The 21,445-nt window shown below is 33.9% G+C and overlaps 1 protein-coding gene across 15 annotated transcripts in view; it reads right to left on the bottom strand.

Annotated features, from left to right (window-relative positions):
* Positions 1-21,445, bottom strand: part of CHD9 (chromodomain helicase DNA binding protein 9) — a 245,391-nt gene that overhangs the window by 63,502 nt on the left and 160,444 nt on the right. For all 15 annotated transcript variants that reach the window (XM_036833648.1, XM_036833645.1, XM_036833643.1 and 12 more), the window contains 8 exons: positions 20,355-20,598; positions 16,267-16,443; positions 14,774-14,917; positions 14,422-14,677; positions 13,111-13,321; positions 11,261-11,456; positions 9,835-10,002; positions 8,974-9,153 (listed from right to left, as the gene is read on the bottom strand). In XM_036833648.1, coding sequence (XP_036689543.1) covers positions 8,974-9,153; positions 9,835-10,002; positions 11,261-11,456; positions 13,111-13,321; positions 14,422-14,677; positions 14,774-14,917; positions 16,267-16,443; positions 20,355-20,598 — 1,576 coding nt within the window. The remainder of the gene's footprint in view (positions 1-8,973; positions 9,154-9,834; positions 10,003-11,260; positions 11,457-13,110; positions 13,322-14,421; positions 14,678-14,773; positions 14,918-16,266; positions 16,444-20,354; positions 20,599-21,445) is intronic.

Below are 21,445 nucleotides of genomic sequence, written 5' to 3'. Positions count from 1 at the left end.
TTGCAGATGACATGATACTATACATAGAGGATCCTAAAGATGCTACCACAAAACTACTAGAGCTAATCAATTTGGTAAAGTAGCAGGATACAAAATTAATGCACAGAAATCTCTTGCATTCCTATACACTAGTGATGAAAAATCAGAAAGAGAAATTAAGGAAACACTTCCATTTACCATTGCAACAAAAAGAATAAAATACCTCTGAATAAACCTACCTAAGGAGACAAAAGACCTGTATGCAGAAAACTATAAGACACTGATGAAAAAAATTAAAGATGATACAAACACATGGAGAGATATACCATGTTCTTGGATTGGAAGAATCAACATTGTGAACATGACTATACTACCCAAAGCAATCTACAGATTCAATGCAATCCCTATCAAACTACCAATGGCATTTTTCACAGAACTAGAAGAAAAAATTTCACAATTTGTATGGAAACACAAAAGACCCCGAACAGCCAAAGCAATCTTGAGAAAGAGAAACAGAGCTGCAGGAATCAGGCTCCCAGACTTCAGACTACACTACAAAGCTACAGTAATCAAGACAGTATGGTACTGGCACAAAAACAGAAATATAGATCAATGGAACAGGAGAGAAAGCCCAGAGATAAACCCACGCACATATGGTCACCTTACCTTTGATAAAGGAGGCAAGAATATACAATGGAGAAAAGATATCCTGTTCCTTAAGTGGTGTTGGGAAAACTGGACAGCTACATGTAAAAGAAAGAAGTTAGAACACTCCCTAACACCATACACAAAAATAAACTCAAAATGGATTAAAGACCTAAATGTAAAGCCAGACACTATAAAACTCTTAGAGGAAAACATAAGCAGAACACTCTATGACATAAATCACAGCAAGATCCTTTTTGACTCACCTCCTAGAGAAAGGGAAATAAAAACAAAAACAAACAAATGGGACCTAGTGAAACTTAAAAATTTTGCACAGCAAAGGAAATCATAAACAAGATGAAAAGACAACCCTCAGAATGGGAGAAAATATTTGCAAATGAAGCAACTGACAAAGGATTAATCTCCAAAATATACAAGCAGCTCATGCAGCTCAACATCAAAAAACAAAACACCCAATCCAAAAATGGGCAGAAGACCTAAATAGACATTTCTCCAATGAAGATACACAGATTGCCAACAAACACATGAAAGGATGGTCAGTATCACTAATCATTAGAGAAATGCAAAACTACAATGAGTTATCACCTCACATGGGTCAGAATGGCCATCATCAAAAAATCTACAAACAATAAATGCTGGAGAGGGTGTGGAGGAAAGGGAACCCTCTTGCACTGTTGGTGGGAATGTACATTGATACAGCCACTATGGAGAAAAGTATGTAGGTTCCTTAATAAACTAAAAATAGAACTACCATACGACCTAGCAATCCCACTACTGGGCATATACCCTGAGAAAACCATCATTCAAAAAGAGTCATGAACCAAAATGTTCATTGCAGCTCTATTTACAATAGCCAGGACATGGAAGCAACCTAAATGTCCATTATCGGATGAATGGATAAAGAAGATGTGGCACATATATACAATGGAATATTACTCAGCCATAAAAAGAAACAAAATTGAATTATTTGTAGTGAGGTGGATGGACCCAGAGTATGTCATACAGAGTGAAGTAAGTCAGAAAGAGAAAAACAAATACCATACGCAAACACATATATATGGGATCTAAAAAAAAAAGGTTCTGAAGAACCTAGGGGCAGGACAAGAATAAAGATGCAGATGTAGAGAATGGACTTGAGGACACGGGGAGGGAGAAGGGTAAGCTGGGACGAAGTGAGAGAATGGCATGGACATATATACACTACCAAATGTAGAATGGATGGCTGGTGGGAAGCAGGTGCATATCACAGGGAGATCAGCTCCATGCTTTGTGACCACCTAGAGGGGTGGGATAGGGAGGGTGGGAGGGAGACACAAGAAGGAGGGGATATGGGGATATGTGTATACGTATGGTTGATTCACTCTGTTATACAGCAGAAGCTAATGTACCATTGTAGAGCAATTATACTCCAATAAAGATGTTGGAAAAAAAAAGAATAAATGGAAGAATATGGCCACATAAAATGATTTTCAAAGGAGAATATAATTAGTGAATGGCTGTAGGATAATGCCTAATTATCTGGGATATAATGAAATGATAAAAATCTTCATTAAAGAACCCATTTCGATGGAACTTTAAAATAAAGAAAATTACACATAGGAAAGGTAATAAAACTATTACAAGCAAAGAAGCCATTTATGACATTCAAGATAACTGAAAATTTTAACACTGGGAAATTGATGATATCAGGAACTAGTGTTGGGAATTCCGTGGCGGTCCTGTGGTTAGGACTCTGCACTCTCACTACCAAGGGTGTGGGTTCAATCACTGGTCGGGGAACTAAGATCCCACAAGCCGCCTGGTGCGGCCAAAAGAAGAAAAAAAAGGAATTAGTGTTAATTTTATGTTAAAACGTGATTAATAGTATCATGGTTGTGTTAAAGAAATCTTTATCTTTAGAGGTACAGATGGAAACATTTATAGAAGTGATGATACTGTGTCTGGGGTTTGCTTTAAATTAATATGATATGCAAACTATTATATATAGAATGGATAAACAGCAAGGTTCTACTGTATAGCACAGGGAACTATATTCAATATCACATAATAAACCAAAATGGAAAAGGACATGTATATATATATATATATGTATAACTGAATTACATTACTGTACAGCAGAAATTAACACAACATTGTAAACCAACTATACTTCAATAAAATAAATTTTAAAAAATAAAAAATAAAAAGTAAAATAATATGAAAGATGGGTAGGGTGGTGATGAAAGTTTAGTATGAGTAAATAATTGTTGAAGCTGGGTGATAAATACACAGCTCTCATTATACTATTCTATTTTTGTAGTTTGAATGTTTATAAAACATCTAAAAAATTAGTAGGACAGGACTTCCCTGGCGATCCAGTGTTTAAGACTCTGTGCTTCCACTTCATGGGGAGCGGGTTTGATGCTTGGTCAGGGAACTAAGATCCCCCATGCCACGTGGCACGGCAAAAATAAACAAACAAACAAACAAATAAATAATAAAATAAAAAATGAGAAGGAAAAAAACTAAAATCCTAAATGCTTCTTGCTGAACTTTGCCATGTCTGTTCATGTATTGTTTACCAAGTAATATTCATTCCATCAAACATTCTTTTGAGACTGAGTTATTAAGATGCTTGTTTGTAGGAAGTATTTAACTATTATAAATATTTAAAAATATGCATTTTCTGGCATATTTACGAAACAAGTCACAGAAATAAATGCTTTAACAAAATGAATTTAAATTCCCTTTTTTTGTTTGTTCTAAACTATAGCTTTATTATTATGAAACTACTAAAAAAAGCAATTTTTTATTTCTTTGAAATGATGAGTGTGGTAGGCTGAATAATGGCTTGCAAAGATATTTAGGTCTTAATTCCTGGAACCTTGTGAATGTTAGTTTATATGGCAAAAGAGCCTTGGCAGATGTGCTTAAGTTAAGGATCCTGAAATGGGGAGATTAGACTATATTATCAAGGCAGGCCCTAAATTCAATCACAACTGTCCTGAATGCAAGAGGAAAGAAGAGGAGATTTCACCACAGAACAGGAAAAGGCTGTGTGACAAGAGAAGCTGACACTGGAATAATGTGGTCACAACCAAGAAATGTAGGCACTCTTAAAAGCTGGAAGACATAAGAAACTGATCCTCTCCTAAAGCCTCCAGAAGAAATCAGCCCTGCTGACATCTTAGTTTTAGCCCTGTTAAGACTCATTTTGGAGTTCTGGCACTCAGAACTACAAAAGAATAAATCTATGTTGTTTTAAGCCACTAAATTTGTGGTAATTTGTTACAGTGGCAACAGAAAATAATACAGTGAGATACCTCTTAATGACAAACCACATATTCTAAAAACTCATAATCAAGTTAAAAGAGTAAAGGTTAACTAGTTTGATGAAATGAAAAGTAGACAGCCATCATCTCCTGCATAGAAGTATATGATGACAATTCATCAACATGGTATGAATATGGGTAACAGACATCTTAACTAAACCCAAGTAATTCCAAATCTATGAGGGGACTTCATTTTGTTAATTCACAAAGGAATTTCTCCTAATTGATGACAAACAATATCAACATTTTCAAATCTTCATTAATATAAGCTCATGAATTTTCAGGAACAATGGAAAGTTCACTGAAGTTCACAGGGTTTTATTTTGTCCTACAGTTTCATTGATACATGCCTCTTGAGAAGCCATTAAATATGAAAAGTCACTAAAAGGAAATAATTAGATTTTTGAAACATACTACTTTATGGTTGCTTATCTTAAAAAAAAAGTTCTATGTTACAGTAGATAATCAGTTTTGTGCTGCTACCTTATAATTGTTGATAATTAAAATAACTTGCCCAGAAGAAACTATACTTCACAATTAAATGGCTTTTAAAATATATATTCACAAAAACTAAAAATAGAACTACCATACGACCCAGCAATCCCACTACTGGGCATATACCCTGAGAAAACCATCATTCAAAAAGAGTCATGAACCAAAATGTTCATTGCAGCTCTATTTACAATAGCCAGGACATGGAAGCAACCTAAATGTCCATTATCGGATGAATGGATAAAGAAGATGTGGCACATATATACAATGGAATATTACTCAGCCATAAAAAGAAACGAAATGGAGTTATTTGTAGTGAGGTGGATGGAGATAGAGTCTGTCATACAGAGTGAAATAAGTCAGAAAGAGAAAAACAAATACAGTATGCTAACACATATATATGGAATCTAAGGGAAAAAAAAAAAAAAAGGTCATGAAGAACCTAGTGGCAAGACGGGAATAAAGACACAGACCTACTAGAGAATGGACTCGAGGATATGGGGAGGGGGAAGGGTAAGATGTGACAAAGTGAGAGAGTGGCATGGACATATATACACTACCAAACGTAAAATAGATAGCTAGTGGGAAGCAACCGCATAGCACAGGGAGATCAGCTCTGTGCTTTGTGACCACCTAGAGGGGTGGGATAGGGAGGGTGGGAGGGAGGGAGATGCAAGAGGGAAGAGATATGGGAACATATGTATATGTATAACTGATTCACTTTGTTATAAAGCAGAAACTAATACACCATTGTAAAGCAATTATACTCCAATAAAGATGTTAAAAAATATATATATACATTCATTATAAGAAAAATGATAAATTTATTTTTCAATCTTAAAAATTTTTAATATTTGTAAATAATTCCAGATGCTCTTGTTAACTGACATATAACCTACTTTCAAGATGACATATAAAATTCTCAAAGTTTTTTTTTTGGGGGGGTCACACTGCACGGCATGCGGGATCCTAGTTCCCCCTGCAGTGGAAGCAAGGAGTCTTAACCACTGGACCTCCAGGGAAGTCCCTCTCAAGGTTTCTAACAATGAATTAATGCCTACAGAAATGAAATGCCTGTTGTAGAAGATTCCATCAAGTACCGGTTTACTGCCTACTTTCAACTGTTAAATCTGAATATCTCAGTTTCCCTCAAAATATTTTTCTTAACATGTATTCCTTTAATCATTAAATTCCTTTATCATTTGCAAGGGAAGTTTTAAATGGTGAAGTCTATCTTCCTATATGAGAAAGTAGCAGAAGATCTTAGGTGACAAAGAAGGGCCCTTATAAGTAAGGAATCCAACTGAAGCTTGATTTAGACCGCTTTGTTTTCTTTTTGTAAATTAAGCAACTCAAAGCCTTTTGTTCTACACCAAATTTAACAGCAGACCAGAAACTTTTCTGTTTCTAGGATCCACCTAACTGCCCTTATGAAAATCTCTCAAAACAAGATTTACGTGATATAACCACTTGTAAATGAGGTTACCAATAATGAGTTAATCGATGGATATATTTACTAACTCTAATTAGTCTTATTATGCACCCTGTTCCATAAATGTAGCTTCTTATCAAAAACTCTTTGATAATACATAGAAACATGGATTGGAATTACATTTACCAAAACCACTGAAAATAACTGCTCAGCTGAAGTTTCTGGACATTCCAAGGAAAAGCAAAAAATAGTATCAACTTTATTCCTTTGGTGCCACTATATAGTAGTGCCATATTCCACTAATATGCCAAATGCCCACCATGTAGTGGCATTCCCACACAATTATGGAAATGAAAAAATTATAATACAAGTACAGGTTTATGTGGTACCTCTTCAGCTATTGCGGTACCTTTTCAGTAAGCTCTCTTTTCAAATGCAACAATTACTCCCTGGTTTGAGGGTTTAAAATAGATAGTTAAGTGCTTAAGTATTTCACATTCTTAGAGTATAGCTGATTATGATTAGAGCATACCTGAGTAAAACAATACTCACATAGCACTTTATAGTAAAGTAGGAAAGGTCAAGCATGATTATTATGCTCTCCTCTTTCAGGACAAGAAAGACTCATAAAGGTTAACTGTCCAAGGTAACTAAGCTTATGAGTCAGAATTCAAAACCTGAAGTTCTGACTTTCCATGATTATTATCATTAACATTGTAAATGAGGATATGCCTTAATTAAAAAAAAAACAAAAAACAAAAAAAACTTTAAGGAGAATATCCCTATACTTGGCCTAATCAACAAAGGTGATTTCTGTGACTAATACCTTTTGGTTAAATTAAATTTCAGATAATTTCAGGCATGAGGGGAAAAGTATCTGTACATAGTGTGTTGACAACTTGAGTAAGACCAAGGAATCCAAAGGAAACAAGATTTCTCAGGAAAGAAGATAGAGCCTGGGTGTGTCTACCCAATCGTGCCTAGTTTTAGTTCTCAACCTTATACTTTACTTCTGCAGTATTCCTTTTGTTTCCACAATACTACTTTCTTCTGCTTTTTTCTTTATTAACTCCCAAATCTGTATCTAGCCAACTCTCCTGGACATCTCCACTTGGATGCCCTGTAAATGCCACAAATATAACAGCTCCAATAGTTTCTTTTCTCCATATATACTTCCTTCTTCTGCATTCTCTATCTTACTTAATGACACCATGACCCTCCTAGCTACTTGGGCCAGAAATCTATCTTCAGGTTATTTTTGACTCCTCCTTCCACAAATTTCTAACTGGTCATCAATTCCTGTTAATTCAAGTCGGTCTCCAGTGCCCTGGTTTGCCCATCGCCACAGCCTATAGAAGCCTCTTATCTGGTCTCTATGCCTCTAGTCTTTCTCATTTCAATCTCATTCTCTACACTGCTGCCAGAGTTAAATTTCTAAACCAGAACACATTATGCCCAATTTCTGCTTGAAGGGATTTCAAAGCTTTTTAACTGCCTCAGGATCAAGTTCAAATTCCTCACAATGGAATTTTTTTGAGCCCTTCACAATTTGGGTCCAACCTCCCTAACCTTCATATTCATCTCCATTTAATTTACACTGTGCATCCATACACGCCTACGCCATAGTTCTTGAAATCTTCCTTGTACGTTAGTAACGTATAATTCATTTATGTGGCTTTCTCTTTTTGTAACACAACGAAATTCAAACTTCCTTCAAGACTCAGCTCAAATGTTATCTTCTCTGAAAAGGCTTTCTTGATTTGCTGTTCTCCCATTTTACGCAGAATTAATACCTTCTTCTTTACTTTTTTCAGCAACTAGAATCCTTTCATTTTAGTGTTCCCAACACTTAGTAAAGTACCTAACACAAGATTACATTAGTTTCCTGAATGAATGCAAGAAAAAATTTTCAGATGAAGATTGGTATCATTACTTTTGGTGTAGCACCTGGACTACCTGCTACATACTACAGTGCTCTCCATAAAGATGAAGAAAGACTTCTGGGTTGGAAGTGGAGAGGGGATGAATGAAGAAAATGTAGAAAGGAAGTAAAGTGGAAAGGAGAAAACCTGTATGAATCAGTGCAGGTGGGACAGAATACTGCAATAAAAAACTCTTCAGATGAATGCAAGATATAGGTTTACCATGTCTCTATTGGGGGTTGGGGGGAAGAACATACAGGCAGTTAGTAAACTTTTAAAATGTTTTCCCCAAATAGGGGTGATACAGTTATTAATATTTCTTTTCAAGACACAAATTTCATTTTATCCTCCCCAAACTTGATTTAAATATTTAAAATTAAACTAGAAATCCTTTCTCTCCTTGAAGTACTTTAAATTATTATAAGTTAATATAAGATGATTTAACCTCCTACACTATATTACTTATATTTTGCTCTGACTTTGGCATATACGTTCTTTTTTAAAAAAAATTTATTTATTTATTTATTTATTTATTTTTGGCTGTGTTGGGTCTTCGTTGCTGTGCCCGGGCTTTCTCTAGTTGCGGTGAGCGGGGACTACTCTTTGCTGTGGTGCGCGGGCTTCTCATTGCTGTGGCTTCTCTTGTTGTGGAGCATGGGCTCTAGGCACGCGGACTTCAGTAGTTGTGGCACGTGGGCTCAGTAGTTGTGGCTTGCGGGCTCTAGAGCTCAGACTCAGTAGTTCTGGCACACGGGCTTAGTTCCTCCGCGGCATGTGGGATCTTCCCGGGCCAGGGCTCGAACCTGTGTCCCTTGCATTGGTAGGCAGATTCTTAACCACTGCACCACCAGGGAAGTCTGGCATATATGTTCTTTGATTTCTAAATTTGACTTCAAATGTTCTACTCTGATTAATACTTAGAACCACTTCTAGTTATTACTCCTACTCCATTTCACTAGCATCAGAAGAATACATGTGAAATTTGATGTGAGAGATCAGAAATAAATGAAGGAAAAGAATATATTACCTACTTCTTTTGAGTAATTCAGTTTATTTAAACATTAAGTAGATGCTCCTCAAATAATTGGTAGAGTAAGAGACAGTTAAATTTTTTTACAAGAGAACATTACAGGTTTGTTTGTTTTTTTAATAAAATATCACTCACTGTTACCTTGGCAAATGTTGACCCACGTCCTTCTGATTCAATTGTAATGGTTTTTGTACGACGTAGTAAAATCTGATCAATATCTTCTTCACAGAATTTAGAGCCTTCATCTTCTTCTTCCATAATGGCACCATAAGCACCTCTTCGAAGCAGATCTTCTATTTCCTTTTTGGAAAGCTGTTGAATCTAAAGAGACAAAATTTTGGTAATAGTTTTTTCAAGTTCATAAAATGAGAAAGTATCCCTAAAGAATGTTAAAGAACACAGAAGTCATGTTTAAATTGCATTTGGGGCTTGGGATGTACCTGAGAGAATTCTCTAAAAGAACATATTGAGGTTGTTGACTCTTTACTATCTTTAAAGTAAGATTTGCCATTTGCCTAAAATAACTCCAGTTAAAACAAAACCTCTGGGGCAGGTAACCTCTCAAGGTTCTTTTTAGTACTAGGATTCTAGAGGTGTTATAAGCACAAGATATAAATAAGATTTTGAGGGGGAAAAATGCCAAAAACATCATTTATAGCAAGAGAAAGCCAACGCTAATAGTTTGGCCCTGAAAAAACAACTTGAAAAATGTTAATAGAAAAAATGCAGAAAAACACAAATTCTACTTTGCTGTGCCATGATACAAATGTCCTGAAAGGAAGAATTTCTACTTGAAAACACATTCTTAGAATTCACAAGCATTGACGCTATATAGACAGAACAGGTTCCAAAAGTACTAACTATTCTGACATTCCTCCTTACATAAAGGTATCTCTATCTACTGTTTAGTATGGATCAAAATTAAATAATATGCTATCTGACGTTTAAACTAAATGTAAACAAAAACAGGAAAACTCCAGGTGAAGAAGAAAATATACGTACACCACCAACATTACTTTCTCTTCCACTCATGCTCTGTAATACAGCCTTATCTAGACCCAGTTTCAGACTGGCTCGGTCAAACATCTCTCTTTCATATGAGTTACGAGTTACTAGTCGGTAGACTTTAACTGCCTTATTCTGACCGATTCTGTGGCAACGAGCTTGGGCCTATAAAAAATGAGAAGTTATAGATTAAATTAATTTATAAAATAGCACAAAGGCATTACGCATTAAACCATCTTGATGGAATATAAAAGTATGTGCAAGAATTTTTATACACTCTTGCTACTGAATTGCATATAACCTTTCTCTGGAAATGAAGGTAGAACTTACTAAAATGAGACATGATTCCACAATCAGCAATAAATTAAAATTTAAACATATTTCAGAGACTATAAATCCATGAAGAAATACTGTTTTTTAAAGAGGGTGTCATCAGCATAATTCTAGACAGGAACATAAACTCTGTGAACAGACTTTTTTTAGCCTCTGGCTTTAAACTTAAAATCTAATGCTAAATTTCTACTTTTTTTTCTACTACATTATCAACAATCTTTTCAATATATTTTACTTAAGCTGGGTAATTCTGAGGGGAGTAAACACCTAAGGTGAACAGCTCTGGAGGTCTAAATTTTATTTAAACAAAGAAAGAACTAATTATCTAATATGCAGACATGTTGGAAGTAGAGACGTCAGAGATTACATAAGAGCTTCACATTTTATCTCGGGTTCCTAAACTTAAAACTTGTCTGATAAATTTTGAACCAGATTATAAACATGAGAGGTTAAAACATTATCTTTTATTAAGCCAGGTATATTCTCAAGAATAATATCAATTACAGTACTACTGAGACTATCATGAACAATAAAAGAAGAATTTCTCCAATACTTTGTTCTCTTCTCATATCCTTCCTAGATACACATTTTCTGTAAACACTGACTCACTCTACTCACTAATTAATATTCCTATGTTCCAACGAAGTTCAAGTACAGTCTTAATTTATATGTATACACTAATTTTCTACAGTATTTCATAAAAAGCAATTATGTCTCAATTCCATGCATATTATATTATGTAATGATTAAGAAGAGGATATCAGGATAAGCAAGTACTTATTTTTAAGGAAGTAAAATAAGTTATTCTTAAAGTGTAGACCTTTCTCAAATCCACATGATATACTTTGAACAATACTGTACTTGAGTAGGTAAACCTTTTCTAGAAGTATGATACGTAACCTAAATAAGTATTTTTTATTTTATTGTCATTAAATTAAAATAAAAATAATTTCACCTATTTTATTTGGCATAGATATTTCTTAGGGAAACATACATGTTAGTTTGTCCATATAAAAATAAAACAGGTGGATTATCAAAGATAGCTATGGGAATTTAAACAAAAATTCTCTTAGCCAAGGAATTTGTTTACCTGAAGGTCGTTTTGAGGATTCCAATCAGAATCAAAAATTATACATGTATCAGCTGCAGTTAAGTTGATGCCCAACCCACCAGCTCGGGTACACAGAAGAAAGACAAATCGATCTGAATCAGGTTTACTAAATCGATCTATAGCAGCTTGTCGAAGATTCCCCCTGACTCTTCCATCAATTCGCTCATATAAATATCTATCAAATGAAATGCAATAAATTTAGATAGATGAGTATAATGAAAATGAAGGCATTCTATCAAATGTGACAGACACATATCTGTTTTCCTGCAACATTATGTTTACTACAAAATTAAGAAGTGATATTACCCCAACTAGTTTCTATGGTTTTATTCTTCTCAGTGTTGGTGCTAAGTAGGAAACACAAAGTAACACAAAGTTACAAAATCTCTGCATTGTTGGATTTATAGGTAAAATACCTTTACAATTAATATACTTTACTGATCTCATTGTAACAAACAGCTTTTTTTTTTTTTTTGGCAAGAAGCAAAGACTTTCATAAAACTCAATATAAGAAGCTTAAAAACATTTCTCTCTACCTCAATCATGCTATTCTCTCAACTGATATACTTGCTTGTAAACTATAATTTATTAAGGGCAAACTATAATGCTAATACTTTATAGTCATCACTGCCAAGCAATTGAATTTTAACTTCTTGTATCCTTCCTCATTTAACATCAATAAAAATAAAATACATAAAAATTTAGGAACTAGAAGAGGAATACACATGACACTTGCCACACCTCTTCTGGTTCAAGACACTTCTTTCCACCTATAATTTACTAGTCTCAGCAGCAGCTCCACTGTTATCTCTAGTACCTGTGAAACGGGGGTGTGACTTCTAATAATGTTACTTTTGACATTAAAGAAATCTGAGGTTTTCCATGAAATTCATCATAAGTCAAATTTATCTTTAGCTTACAAAGTTCTTCGTGTAAAGACATCAAGAAAATGCAAGAATGGCAATTTTAGGAATACTGCAATTTAATCTCCTTCTACTTACGTGGTATAAAACTGAGAATAATACACATTTTGGAATAAGACTAAATGAAAGGAACACTGACACTAAAAGTGGAACTAAAAACAAAATGAAAAATAAAAATGAACTACAAAATCTCTGATAATATTAAGTAGTATAGGCAGATCTTTACTTATTAATAAGGATCAAAATATAGTAAACAATTACAGCTGAATCTTCAGATTCTCTTTTGTATTAATGTGTTGATTTCTAATTGGCCCACAAAGTGCTCTGATAAATATCCCATGATAAATATCCTATTTATCCAAATACCGATTAGACATTATTTAAGACTATCTTACTGTCACACACCAAAAAACCAAACCAAAACAAAACACCTACATTAAACACATCAGAAAAAATTAAAACATGAGCAAGTATTATATAGTGTACAATAAGTCAAAGTGCAGCAAGTTCAGGTTCTAATTTTAACAATGAAAAAGATCTGAAAAGGATCTTGAATCATTTTAATTTTGAAGATAGTTACAAATCGATTTAAAATGTTGCTACAAGGTTAACAAATCAAATAAAATGTACACTAGTAAACCCATTTGTAGGTCAACAACCTGTCAATTTGCAAAATTTTCTTAATCAGTCTCCTTAGCCCTGTCTACTATTGCAACATATATAGGTTAGGAAAACACCTGACACATAATCTTAAACAATCTTTATGCAGAGATTTAAATGGATTCTTACCTAGATAAAGAGGAAGATGTGAATAAAGTTGGGTTACAGTACAGTGCTGCAAAAAACTTAACAACATATACTTAGCATAATTTATAGTATAGTTCAGTGGTGAATTATATGCCTTACCTTTTATGTATAAGATAGTCCTCCAGGATATCAAGGCAGCGTACCATCTGAGAGAAGATGAGCACTTTATGACCTCCTGCTTTCATTTTAGGAAGCAATTTATCAATAAGGACCAATTTACCAGCAGACTGGATCATTGCTTGAAGATGAAAATCAGAAGCAGCTGGATTATATGTATCTCTAAATTCTCCAAGTATTTTCTCCTCAGCACCTGTCAAAGAAATATAAGAAGATAGCATCAGTGCACAAATGCAGATGACTCCCAACTACTTTCTTTTTAAAATAGTGCTCCTCTGTGCTTCTGTAACATTAAAATTTTCTAATGGTAGGTACACTGCTTTTATTAGAATTATTTATGTTTGTGGCTAAATCCCCACCAACACCAGCCTGTAACTGAGGATATGGACAGTGTCTCAAGCATTTTTTAATCTCCCAAGACAATGGGCATAATGTCTTATATAAATTTTATGTTTGCTAAATGTTTAATGAATGCTATTAGGAAAAGTATTAATGAAAATGTGGTTCTAACTTAGGTGAGTAAACACGTATTTTTAGATAAACATCTAGTATTTAAACACCAATATAACAGTGATCAGGACTGAAAGGTGATTATACTTAATCTGGATGGGCATCTTACTTGCCATCAAAACAAACAAACAAGAAAAATTAAAAGGGAAGTCAAGTTACAGGTCTTTGACCATACTTCTTCCAGAGTCTAGATTAGCATTAGAGGCTCTCTGCTTTCCTTCAGCCTGTCTAGCCATAAGAGTACCAGGATTGCAAGGGAATTAGTTACTGGTCTAAGAAATGGCTTGTCTTGGATAAAGTTAAGAGTATATTCCCAGGAATAAGTGAAAATACCCAAATGTTGTACAGAGAGACCGTTAGTAGAGAGGCTGACAAGATCTTAAAAAGTAATGTTACTAGAACATAAAAATTGAGCGACAATAACTAGGGTATCCAGACTGAACAGAAACCAGGAAGAAAAATGTAAATTCGGAGGTTCAAAGACAGGCTTTGCTGTCTTTGTCCATAAGGAGGATTAAACTGGAGGAGGAATTACAGTCCACTCTAGACTGAACACAACTCCTGCTTTTGTAATCTGGTGATGCTAACATGGGACACTGTAATGAAGTAGCTCACACTGCCCCTGACTCTGGAACACTTGTAATCCCTCAGAACACCAGGGTGGAGAGTTACAGGATCACTGCCTCTCCTTATAACAGCCACTACAGCTGTAGTGGTGGTGTGTTATTTTTTCATGAGTATTTGTTGAAAGAAGAGGATTTGTTTGCAATCCTTTTAAGCTACCTTTGATAAGATATGGGTGATTACAGCACTTCCTGAGCTCCATCATGGTATTGACCAAGTTGGGTACATTAGTCTGTCCTGCTCCTTTGGATAAAAACGAAAAGTTCTTCTCCAGAATAGCCCGGTAGTATTTCTTCTGAATGTTAGTAAGTTCCACTTCAATGATGGTTTCTTCCTTAGGTGCCAACTTCTTTTCCACGTCTTCTTTCAATCGCCTCAACATCATTGGTTTCAAGATAGCCTGAAGTTTCTGCACCTGCATAAAAAATGATGAAAATATATGTAGCATACATATACATAATTACAATGAGAAGAGATCTGATGTGCTTATTTACAAAGACCAACAGGATACCTGTTCCTCTGTTTTCAGATCCCCAAATTCTTGCATGAACGTTGATTCAGAAGGAAACCTTAAGGGTTCCAGAAAGTGAAGAAGACTGAATAGTTCTTCAACTGTATTTTGGAGAGGTGTGCCAGTCAAAAGCACCTTGTGCTCCTATATAAAGCAAGAATAACATGTCAATAACATGTACTATAGTGTTCATGTCAAACACCATAGTACTAAAATTATATGAAAGCTGACATAGGTTATCAAATGTTTCAGTGTTTGAAAAGCAAATATTTTTCTCGCCATAATTTTCAAGAGTCAACCCAATACATCTCTACCCATACATCATTAATTTACTTTCTCAATCACTTTTTAAAAACTCTATATCATTCTCATAATAGTTTACTTTGTCTGCTATTCTTACCTATTGCTTTTAAAAGAAAAATTCTAAATAATTAAGAAGCATATTTTAGGTTTTTTTTCAAGGAAACAGACATTTTAAAGAACAAAGAGGGCATTTTGGGGGTTACGCAACCATTACTCAATGGTAATTTGTATACAGAACAGTGCTCATTCTTTATAATTTGGCAGATCATCACTTGACTTTTTACACAAGAACAAATTCTTAAATCATTAAAACTACAAACCAACAATGTGAACGGCTGATTGGAATATACTTCCAAACTAGAATTGCATTACAAATTAAACAAAATAGTAACAAAAGGAAATAAAAATAAAATATTTTTAATGATAATAGTACAAAGTATTTGAAATTTGATTTGACAATACCTCTAAATTCCTAACGTAAATATTTGTATATGCATCTGTGTGTCTGCATAAGTATTTAATGTTAGGAAACAGTCTAGGCTGATATATACCAATCTGCAAATATTGGAGTAAGGAGGGGAAGAGAAGGGGTGGGCGTGGATGAAGAGTAAGAAGGAGCACTTTAGTGTTTTACTGTATGTAGTTCTATATCTTTGGGTCATTTGTTCAAGTGCTCATGTACTAATTATGTGATGTTAATTAAATCAAAATGTTAAAAAACACAAAATACTTTGATTTTAAAGCAAACACACTAATGACTTTCAAAAATCCATTATAATAAATATATGCTAAGTATGTAGAATTGTGTAGAAACTTTATCCCTCTATCATAAATGATCTGCATAATATAACTTTGGTGAAAGGGCTTTTTATTGAGGAATTTATGCCTTAAAACTTGTAGTTTTATTTCTTTCAATAGGACACTCTACAGAGGTTTCTCTCTCTCTAATTCCAGCAGTTAATTACTAAAGCTTTTTGGAGGAAAGAACTAAACAATTTAAGTCTTAGAAAACAGATGAGATTCTTTCCCCCTTACTAATTAATTAAAGCAAAATAATCTTAATTATCACAGATAGAAATCAGAAATCTGTATTTTAAAATAAAAAAAGGAATAAGTTTTTGGCATTAGCTCTTTTTACTATGTAGCTAAGAAACAGAAGTCAGTCATAAAAATGACATTAAGTTACTTACCAGATTCATGAGTTTCAGACCTTCTAGAAGTTTACAATTTTTATTTTTTAACCTATGTGCTTCATCAATAATCACACATCGCCATTCAATTGCATTAAGCTCTCCACAGCCTCCAAGAATCATTTCAAAAGTGGTGATGATGGCTTGGAATCTGTAAGCTCCTCGAATGATTCGCCCCTAGAAATTTATTACCAAATACAATAATTTGCTAGAATGTCTTGATCATAATTTTTAATTCCTGTCAAGCAGCATAAAAATCATTTAATGACATCTGCTATAAAACATTTTCCACTGAAATTTTTATGTATGCAGACACCCCCTTAAAATGAGGAACTTTAGCATTAAAACTGTTTCAGATTGCTGTCTTCAAGAATGTTGTTAAAAATTATACAATTAATAATTATATCCAAATAAGTATTCCTTGGTAAAACATTTTATAATTTTTAAGAGTTGTAATAACAATGTTAAGTCAAAAAAGAAATGGATATTATAAAATCTAGCCAATGAAATTTCAGTATTAATGAGTGTTACTTATACCCATGACTCCACACATATAATGGTAGATAAGTAGTTAATACAAAAATTGGCCACTCATGTCATTTATTCAGCAAGTATTTATTGAGTGTCTCTGTTCTAGTTGTTGGAAATATAGTAGTAAACAAGACAGACAAAAATAATTATCCAAGTGGAACTTACATTCCGATGACTCAAATATAGGACATAGCCATTAAGAAAAACAAACCAAAAAACCCACCAAAAATTAAAAAAAAAACAAAAAACAAAAAACTAAGAAAGTAATAGAAGTCATAGACTAAAATAAAACAGGGATGGGGAGTAGGAAGTATGGGGTTGGAGGTGACCATTCCCATTTTATTTAGAGTGGCTGGGAGGCCATCATTAAGTGACATTTGAGCAAAGTCCTGAAGATGAGGGAGGAAGCCGTGTTAGTATCTAGAGATCTGTACGAGAAAGAATTCTTGGTAGAAATAGAGAGTGTGAACGCTGTAATGTGGGAGTATCTTTGGCAGTATTCAAATAATAGCAAGAAACCCAGAGTGATTGAAATCCAGTGAGAATGGAGGGGATGAGGCTATATACGGCCTTAAAAGCTGTGGTAAGGACTCTGGCTCTTACTGTGAGCAAGAAGCTATAGGAGGGTTTTGAGACAAGAAGTGTCATGATTTGACATATATTTAAAAAGAATCCCTTGGCTGTTCTGGTAAAAACAGTCTGACAAAGGCCAAGGACAGGATCATAGAAACCAGTTAAGAGGCTGCTGTAGTAATCCAAGCAAGAGATCTTCAATGGAGGTCATGAGAAGTTCTCAGTTCCGGATTTAATTGGAAGGTAGAACCAACAGGATTTACTAATGGATAGGAGTGGAGTGAGATAAAGAGAGGATTCAAGTTTGACTAAACTTTTTCGCTCAACTAGAAGTTGGTGTTGCCATTTACTACAATGAGGAAATGCAGGATTCTGGTTTTGGACATGTTATGTTTGAGATGTCTATTAGATATTCAAGTGGAGTAATTGAGTAGGCATTTGCATATGACTCTGGAATTTAGGAAAGAAGTCAGAGTTGGTGATATAGATTTAGGAGTTTCCAGCAGTACAGACAGTAATTAAGTTGTGTGACTGAATGAAATCTCTGATGGAATGAGTATGGATATAAAAAGTCTGAAGACTGAGCCCTGGGTTCACCCCCAAGATTAGATATGGGAAGACAAGAAGGAATTGGTTAAAGAGGGCTTCAGAAGGAATAGGTGGTGACATAGGACAGTATAAAGTACTGGAATCCAAGTGAAGAGAATGTTTAAATGCAACTGAAAATTATAAACTATTAGGGATTAGGAGAAATGAATGGTTAAGAAGGATCATGCGATCTGGTTTAGATTTTAATTCCTATCAACTTAATTACACTAATTTTAGAATAATTCATATTGATTGCATATGCTGGCCATTAAGCTGAACAACAGCTCCAGTAGAATATTATTAAAATATTGATAGTTATAAAGTATAAGTCTATGGTATTTACACAGCTCTAAAAACCTGGGATATGATGCATTCAGTTAAGAGTAATATTGCAGTGTTTAAGAACAGGGGCTCTTGAGTCTAATTGACTTGGGTTTATTAATCCCAGTTATGCTCTGTGATTTTAGGGGAAACTACATCACTTCTTTTTACCTTGGTTTCCTCATTTGTAAATGAGGATGATATTATCACCTATTTACAAGGTGATAAATTAATCTTTGATATTAATCTTTGATATTACAAAGATTAAGTGAAATACTACATGCAAACTGTTTAGCACAATGCCTGGCACATGGTAAATACTCAATAAATTCCTGTGGATATTAGTGTTAGTATCTCTGTTACTTTTTCCAAGGCAATTGAGAAAATTACAACATAATTTTACTACTTATGTGATTTCAAGCTTATTTATTAATAACTTGGAAAAAGCAGAAGTTAAATGTTCATTTAATTTATATTAAAATATATTTGAAAGAATTAACTCTGAAAATTATTTCTATATTTGAAGTATAGAGCTATTTAGCTCATTACAAGACATCTTTATCTCTTGAAATTTTAAACCCTTCACATAATATTCTTCTAGAATGTATAACATTTACCATAAAAATATAATTTAATATACTATTCAGTTTACAACACATCAAGAATCTTTCAGCTTCTGGCTATCACATTTATACCAAACTCATACAAGACATATATTAAAACTGTAACCTTGTTAAAAATCTTTAAGCTTCCAATATTTTAATGTACCTTTAAAAAATGAGATCAAACTAAATGATTTTAATGATATCATAGAGCTCTAAAATTCTATAAATGTACAATTAAGAATAATAAAACACTATGGAAGGAAATGAAACTATAACTTAACTAAGATGTCATAGGCTCCAAAGGTGCAAGGGTAATAATTTTCAGTACAACTGATTGCAGACATACTTAATTTCATAGAAATCTAATTATTTCAACCATAGAAGTAGAAGGGAAAGGAGGTTAAAGGAAAAAATCAATCAATTTTATTGATATTCAGCCTCAAATAAGTAGAAAATCAGTTGTAATTGGGAGGCAAAAGTAGAAGGCTATGCACTTTACCTTACCTTAACCTATATCACATCCCATGACCTGGCCATATGTTATAATGGTCCTTATAAAACAGAAGAATCAGTGCAAGAAAATAAAATATTAAGGTGCTATATTGAGGCAGAGTGCCATAACCTTTTCCAATGAAAAAGTACAATTTTGTGTGAGTTGTTCTAATTAATTTTGTTTCTTATTTCTTAATAAAAGGTTTACCTAAGAAGAGTCAAACTACCACTCAAAACTGCAACTCGGAACTTCATGTTTTCTAGTCTTAACCTTCTGCTAGGGAATTCTTTCTTATAATGTCATCTCAATTTTATGATCTGTGTATTTAGCAGAAAAATAGGTATTCCTTCCTAAAGAGTAAGTGGCCAAAGTAAAATGGAAAATGTGCCCCTAGGATATAGGGAAGAAAACCATCAAAGCAATAGAGTAATGAAATAACCAATCTAAAGGGGAGAAAGATACAGACATATGCTTGTACCAATATACAAAACAAACCAAATTTTAAAAAACTGTCTAAAATCAAAATTCATTGAACACACAAGAGAACCTATGGTTTCACCTCAAAGGGCATTCAAACCCATGGTGGTCACTGAAGATGTAAATTTTAAAATGGAGGGAAAAAACTGGAGGATGATCAAAGAGACACATTATTTTTAAAATAAATTTAATGTGTAGTTGAAAACAATTAGTAAAACAATTATTCTAGTTGAAAAATTAAGTATACAATCAAATTTGTACATTTGTATAAATCAGCATACTTCCTTCCAGTGAACTAGAGCGTGAACTTGGCTACTTCTGTCATTTTTCTCTTCAGCTACTAAAATTTATTGTAAAATAAATATGATGAATAAAGAGATCAGATTAAGATTTAAGTAGGCAATTAAAATCTATCATAAATTTGAAAGTAATTAATATGTAATGCTTATCTTTTGCAAACCTGACCTTTCAAACACCAAAAAAAATCACCAATAACACACCTGTGAGTCCCTGAAGTACATCTCATATTGCTGTATCATTTGTCTGCTAATCAGGCTCCCATGATAAACCACAACATTAATATCAGTCCACGTACGAAATTCTCTCTCCCAGTTTGCAATAGTAGAAAGTGGAGCAATAATCAGGAAAGGTCCTCTTATACCAGTCAGAAGGATTTCGTAGAGGAATGTAATTGATTGAATGGTTTTGCCAAGACCCATTTCATCTGCTAAAATGCAGTTTCGTCTGAAATAAACAAATATATTACCCATGTAGATTTTGGGGTTTTCTGTATACTACAATGTTTTAAAAGATAAATATTAAAAAAAATAACCAGTGATCAAGTTAAAATACTTGTATTTAAAACGTAGAAGTTGCTGAAGTGCAGATTTGGCTAAAGATTATAATTTTATTATAATATTGCAAAGGGACAACTACAGATTTTTGTAGCTCCAAAATAAAGATACCACCTGTTAGATACCTGATTTTTTAAAAGAACGAAATGGCAAGAGCAAGGTAAACTAAATATGTTATTTATTCAGGAAACATTTATTAAATGCTTTCTGTATCTCACGGAAAGTAAGAGAAGATGGGATACAAAAGAAATAGAACACGCTCTCTGCCTTCCAGGGGCTTGTATCTATTAGAAAAGCAGACATATGAATAAATAAATAAATAGTCACGCAATGTGCTATCACAGAAGCACAAAGAACTGGTTTTCGACTCTGGCTATACACTGGAACAGCCTAAGAAATAGATAACCATGGCCTTCTCCTTTACATTCTGATTCAATGTGCATGGAGTAGGATAAAAGCAACTGTAATTTTTAAAATAAGTTGCACAGATGATTATGATGTATGGCCAGTTAAGAATTATCAGTGTTTATTATGGAACCTCAGAGCAGTAAGCATCTAACCCTGGCTAGAAGAGATGAGAGAAGATAAGACTGCCTTCAGAAAGGAGGACAGTAATGAGGAGCATTTTGCCAGAGGGCAGAGCAAAGGAGCATAAGTGTAAAGAACATGATCAACTGGGAGGCCACAAGTTATTTAATATGGTTTTGAGGGAATGGTAAAGGGAAGGGATCTTACTA

The sequence above is a fragment of the Balaenoptera musculus genome, chromosome 19, assembly GCF_009873245.2.
Source record: "Balaenoptera musculus isolate JJ_BM4_2016_0621 chromosome 19, mBalMus1.pri.v3, whole genome shotgun sequence".
Classification (NCBI taxonomy): Eukaryota; Metazoa; Chordata; class Mammalia; order Artiodactyla; family Balaenopteridae; genus Balaenoptera; species Balaenoptera musculus.
This window is presented reverse-complemented; position numbering and strand designations above follow the sequence as displayed.